Below are 6,000 nucleotides of genomic sequence, written 5' to 3'. Positions count from 1 at the left end.
AATAAACCTATGAAATTGAATTTTTTTTGCGTTGACTAGGTTACTAATAGCAATTTTTCCACCTTCATTTTTAGACATAGATACAATAAGGCATAATTTAACCAAAAGAACACAATAAAAAGTTATTCTATACTACGCCCATGTGTTAACCCAGGTAAGATACTCCGGTTATTTATCGCGCTGACTAACCTTACTTCAGCATATACAGAGCGTTATAGGGAAAACACGTAAAGATATAAAATAGGGGAGACCCGGTGCATCGTCGTCCTCGTCAACCCCCGTTTTACCGTTTTGTTATTCGTCGTCCCTCGAGTGGCTTCTAGCGGGCGCCTTCGCCCATTGTCGCCAGTTTCCGTTTTAGTCTGGCGCTTGTAGCACACACGACGCGCGTATTTTCGCCTTTTCTCCTCGTTCGTATCGTCGTTTTCAAACAATCGCGCGCGCTTTTCATTTTCCAGCGAATATCGGTCTGCTCCTGGCCGCTTTAGGTTGAGAAGATGGAAGAGGAGCTTCGCTGTTTCGCCTGTAAGCAGTTCTTTAACAATCCGGTGCTGTTACCCTGCTACCACGGGATCTGCCTGCATTGCGCCCTCAACCTGCAACAGCCCGCCACCAACAGCAGCAGTAATAACAGTGGTAACAACAGCCATCAAGCAATCACGTCAACGGTCAATAATGTCGTAAATGAGAACGCGGAAAGTGTCGCCTCCGGATCCTCCGGGGATTACCAGGAGTCTGACAAATTATCCATTCTAAGCGAAACCGATAGTGGAGTAGTGTGCACTTCCAGACCCAACTCCTACGTGGGTACTCCCAATGGGGGAGTGTTGTACCCCAGCGCTCTGAGTCTCGCGTGTCCTATTTGCAATAAAGTCGTTTATTTCGACGATAACGGAGCCCACAACTTGCCGAAGTATCGAGTCATGCAAAGTATCGTAGACCGATATGGCGAATTGAAAAACCTCACTTTAAAATGTCAGATGTGCGAGCAGGAACCTGCCAAGGATGCGACTGTCATGTGTGAACAATGTGAAGTACTTTATTGCGATTCTTGTAGAGAATCCTGTCATCCGGCGAGAGGTCCTTTGGCCAAACATGTGTTAAGTGAACCGAAACGCGGCGGGACTAGTACCAATAAGTCCAAGGATGGCAAATGTCCCGAACATGCTGAGGAAATGTTAAACATGTACTGCTTGGTATGCAAAATTAGTGTATGTGCTTTGTGTCTCATGGATACCAGACATACAAGTCACGATGTGCAGAGTTTGGTTGTTATGTGTAAAGCGCAAAAGGTAAGAAGATCAAGTCTAATTGAAATCGAGTGATTTCATTTAGAGTAAATTAAAATTACTTTTGAATACGTCATGGAAGTTAACAACAGAATCAGAAATGAAAATCAAATTTTTACAGTTGCCAAATAAGTTCTGCACGTAATACATTTTTTCCATATTCAAGGATTAAATCTGATTTTAAACTTCTAAAGTAAAGTTAAGAGAAAAACTAATTACATATAAAGAAAAGGGGTGTAGATTTAATTTTTCGGCAGCATAAAAAATAAATGTTTGCAACAAATAATCAAAAAAATCACAGTAATTTTTAAAAAATTTGTCACACCTTCAAACTTGGTGTATAAATAAAAGATAATAAACACCACATATCTTAGAAACAAACGTTATTTCATTTTTTTATTTTTAATTTATTTCTCAAATTATTGTTCGTTTGCATTTTATTATTTCTAATATTACTCTTATTATTCATAGGTAGGATAAGTACATTCGGGTAATGATGTGTAAGATCCTAGTTCAAAATATATGACAATGGCAATTCTTTTATTCCTACTACAGATTTTAACCAAGAAATGATTAAGATATGGTTCAGATTGTGGTCTTGTTACTTTATTAATATAAGAAGTAAAATGATAGAAGCTCATTATATTCTTGTACGCCTTATTCTCAGGCCTTAGGGACAATAAATCCACATTTATATTACCAGTAATTACATGATTCTTTATAGATTAATTTCTTCAAGATAATGAGCCAAATAATCATGGAATTATTCCCTATTTACTCTTGGAAACTTATTTATAACATGTTATGAATGATTTACCAAATAAAGTTATATTTATTCTTAATTTTACTGATTTAACTGGACCAATAAATACAAAGGTATCTTTTCGCAATATTGTCTCTTTAATAAAAACAATTACTTCTTTAGACAAGCATTATGGTATATTATATTATAATCCTAAATTAAAAAAATCAATTTATTTAAAACATGGAGTGTTTTTAAAAGAACAATAATATATGTAGCTCGATATAAGCTATGTAATACACTAAAATTCAATTATAAAGTATTAAGCGCAAAGTTGAAACTAAAAGATGTAAGTTGCTTTATGCATATTTTGCTTCTTAAAGTTACGAAAATTTTGTTGTTGGAAGCCAATATTTTCTTCTTTTATTTTGTTTAAATTATGGTCCTCCTGTATTAATTGTGAAGGTAAAGCCTGCCTTCTAAGATCTTCTACTTTTTTCTTTTGACCATAAATGATAATTATCTTCTTTGTAATAAAGGCTTCTTTTAAATTCTAGTAGAGAAGCTTTTAATCAGAACGTTCTTCTTCTGTAAAATCCGGTGATCTAAAGGACTAAAAGTTATCCTTCTAATAAACAAATTTGACATGCTTCTGGAAAATGAGATCTTGATTTTAAACTAAAATGTATGACTACAAAAAATATATTATATGGAATAGTATAAAAGACAAAATAGTTAACTAGACTTCAAATTCATAGTTCGTTTGAATCATTTATAAATCTTTAAGATTTCGAAAAAGTACTTCCTTACCATAACAAATTTTCTAATTTTAAAAATAATATTAAATCTGTTGCAAATAAAAATATTCATTGCATTCCATTTCGGGACTATTTAATCTAACTTGTATTTGCCGCAAGTGACTGAGAGTTACGATTTTGACCCACATATTTAGTTTATTTTGTTATCAGTGATTGTATGCTATCCATAATGATTGATTTAGTAGATATCTTGTTTTGTAATAAGGAAACTTACGTGAAATTTACTTTTAGTTACATATTAATACATAAATATTAGGGTAAACAATAATGTTTATTTGATGTCACGCATGCAATTCCAAACATTTGACAAGCGGGCATTAAATCGGTACGTAGCCGTAAAAGGAGAAGAATTTAAAGTAGAAACCCAAACAAATTTAAATTTTAAATTAGGATCTATTTGGGACGGTTTAAATACCATAGATTTTGCATAGATAGACAACCTCGTCGGCCCGTGTAGAATACGAGAAAGGCACTAAAATTTCATGAGGGGTCTAATGCAAAGGATATTTTACGTTTTAATGAGGACTGATTCTGACTGTTTAAATCACTCATGAAATCATTACTTAAAGAATAAGTATCAAACCTATGTAAATTAAATTAAAACAAAATGCATTAATGAAAATACAACAATATTATAATTATTGGCCTTAGAAATACTTAAAGGTTAAAAAAAAATAAGAACACTTTATGAGGAAAGAATTGTTATTATGTAAAAGTTCAAGGCAGAACGACGCAAGTGCCATTTTATAAATTTTACAAAAGGCTTAAAAAAAGGTATAAAATTGTGTCTTTTACTTTTAAACGGTTATAATTACTGCTTATCCAAAACTAATCTGATCAGTTTTATATAGGGTCAATTGTCCAGTTATTGACCAGTTAAGGAAAACTTTGAGAAATAGATATTTAATGTATTTTCGCTTTACCATTTTATACAAGCTTAGTAATTTTTCTCAGCTTTTTGCACTATTAGGATTCATGATAAGTAAAAAAAAAATCGGTCTTGCTTTGTAAAGTGAAAAGAAAAAAAATAATAGATTGAAAAGACCCACAATTTCTAGTAATTGACCAATTGATGCTAATACTTGACCACTATATTTTCTAGTAATTGACCATTCTTTTATTGAATACTTATTGAACAAATTCATACAAGCCAAACGGCACTTGCAATAAAACACAAGACAAATTTCGAAGATTTTTATTAAAGGTGATTATAAATAATTAAGTTTTGTTTTAAACAGAAATAGGTTTAGAAAACTTACATTTAATTCTATCCCCAGTACCAATTAGTTCTGGGGTTTCCAATACACATACTATTTGAGACTTATCAATAGCACTCACATCATTTTCAATAACAGAAAAAATAGTCCTACAATCCCCGGTTGGTCTTAAGGCCTGAACCTCTATTTCTTCTTCACTAAAAAAGTTCTGTATTATACAAACATAGTTATATGTTTTCTTCTTTCCAGGAGAAGCAGCAATAATAAATTCTTAAGTCATTGAAGTCTTCTGGCAAATCCTCATTACTTGAACCCGAAGAACTCCATTCTTTATTTTCACTTTCTGAATCTTTTCTGAATTTTAATTTTTTTTTGGTTTTGGTGGTGCTTTTACTGCTTTTTCTAATTTTTCTTCTTTTTTTTTCTTATAAGTGCTCTTTGTGTCTTTGCTTCCTTCTTTTCTCTTTTAATTTTTTCATTTTCTTCATGAAATGAAATCCATTTTTTTGATGTCACAGCATATGGCAACCTTTCTCTATATTTTGTTTTAGCCATGGACTTATTTTTTTCAGGAGTTTCCTCGGGCCATAAATTATAATCTAAAAATTCCGAACTAATATTTCGTGAATCGACATCAATAGTACCGCTTAAATCTGAACCTAAAACAGGACTTTGAGGTTTTACCAGAGACAAGTTGTTGAAGAACTAGGCTGAGAAGGAGAGAAATAACAGGATGACTCCTTATATCCATCAGAATTGATTTTATTGAGAGTTCTATTTTGAGAATGTGATGTACTTGGTGTTGCACTAGTTGAATGTGGTGAAGAATCTCTTTGATGTTGATGTAAATTTGGTTGTTTCATTGGAGTTTTTTGTTGAATTTCAACTATTTTAGCAATGGGGGAAGATGGCAATGGTAAGGTATTTTGGTTACCGTTTTTGTTTTCTTTGATTTCAGTTCAATCTCAGTTTCAATCTCAATTTCAATCTCAGTTTTTTCCAAACATAAAATAACTCCTTAGCAGATTCTTCACCTCTCCACTTTCCTGTGGCAGCTAAAGCTTCCCTAAATTCATTAGCTCTTTTAGGTAACATTATTGATAAATAGTACAATGATAAATAGTACTATGAATGAACTTAGTATAATAAATGCGGCACGTCGATTTCAGAAGAACCTGATAAAGCTTTACTAGCTTTATCAGGTTCTTCATTTGAATCCATTATTTTCTGACTTCGTGATTCATTGTTCATGCATTTTGCAAAATCAATTCCATCAGCATTAAATGGAAACAGGCCACATTTTCTAAACCCATTTTTGATTGTTTCTGCGGAGATGTCAGTCACTGCAACGTTCAGCAAAGCTGGAAAGACTACGTTTGTAACTGGACTGTTATAGTTTTTGCGTTTCCAGCTAATAACAGTATTTTTCCAATTATTTTTTAAAGGCCTAAATAAGGAGACATCTGCCGGCTGTAAAATGTGAGTTGCATTAGGGTATAAAGCAAATAACAAAATACCATTATTCTTACAGAATTTGGAAAGGTTATAAGTAAAGTGCGATTTGTCAACTAGATAGAGTACTGGTAATTTAACCCCCATTTCTTTTAGTTTTGGTAACTAATTCTTACATACATAATTGTGAAACGTCTTGGAAGTCATCCAACCTTTTTTTGACCATCCAATTATCCAGTCTGGTAGTGTGTTGCGACAAACTTCGGCCGGTATCCTTTCATAAGGAAGAACCAACATTGGGGGATAAAGGTTACCATCTGCTGATATAGTAAAAAGGACTGTTATTAAATTTGTTCCCTCTCAGAACCCCATTTTATTTGATAAAAATTTGTCATTCCTCTAGGTCCACGCACTAGTCCGGACTTAGGATTTGACTCGAAACCGGATTCGTCGGGATTAAGGACTCTTCTTGGATCTTCAAA

General features: G+C 33.1%; 1 protein-coding gene across 1 annotated transcript in view; it reads left to right on the top strand.

The window, feature by feature from the left end:
• Nucleotides 1-340: 340 nt before the first annotated feature.
• LOC126739179 (E3 ubiquitin-protein ligase TRIM9-like) overlaps nucleotides 341-6,000 on the top strand; it is a 389,371-nt gene continuing 383,711 nt past the window's right edge. The window contains exon 1 of the mRNA XM_050444746.1: nucleotides 341-1,292. Coding sequence (XP_050300703.1) covers nucleotides 498-1,292 — 795 coding nt within the window. The 5' untranslated portion in view covers nucleotides 341-497. The remainder of the gene's footprint in view (nucleotides 1,293-6,000) is intronic.

The sequence above is a fragment of the Anthonomus grandis genome, chromosome 8 (assembly GCF_022605725.1).
Source record: "Anthonomus grandis grandis chromosome 8, icAntGran1.3, whole genome shotgun sequence".
In the NCBI taxonomy this organism is placed as follows: domain Eukaryota; kingdom Metazoa; phylum Arthropoda; class Insecta; order Coleoptera; family Curculionidae; genus Anthonomus; species Anthonomus grandis.
This window is presented reverse-complemented; position numbering and strand designations above follow the sequence as displayed.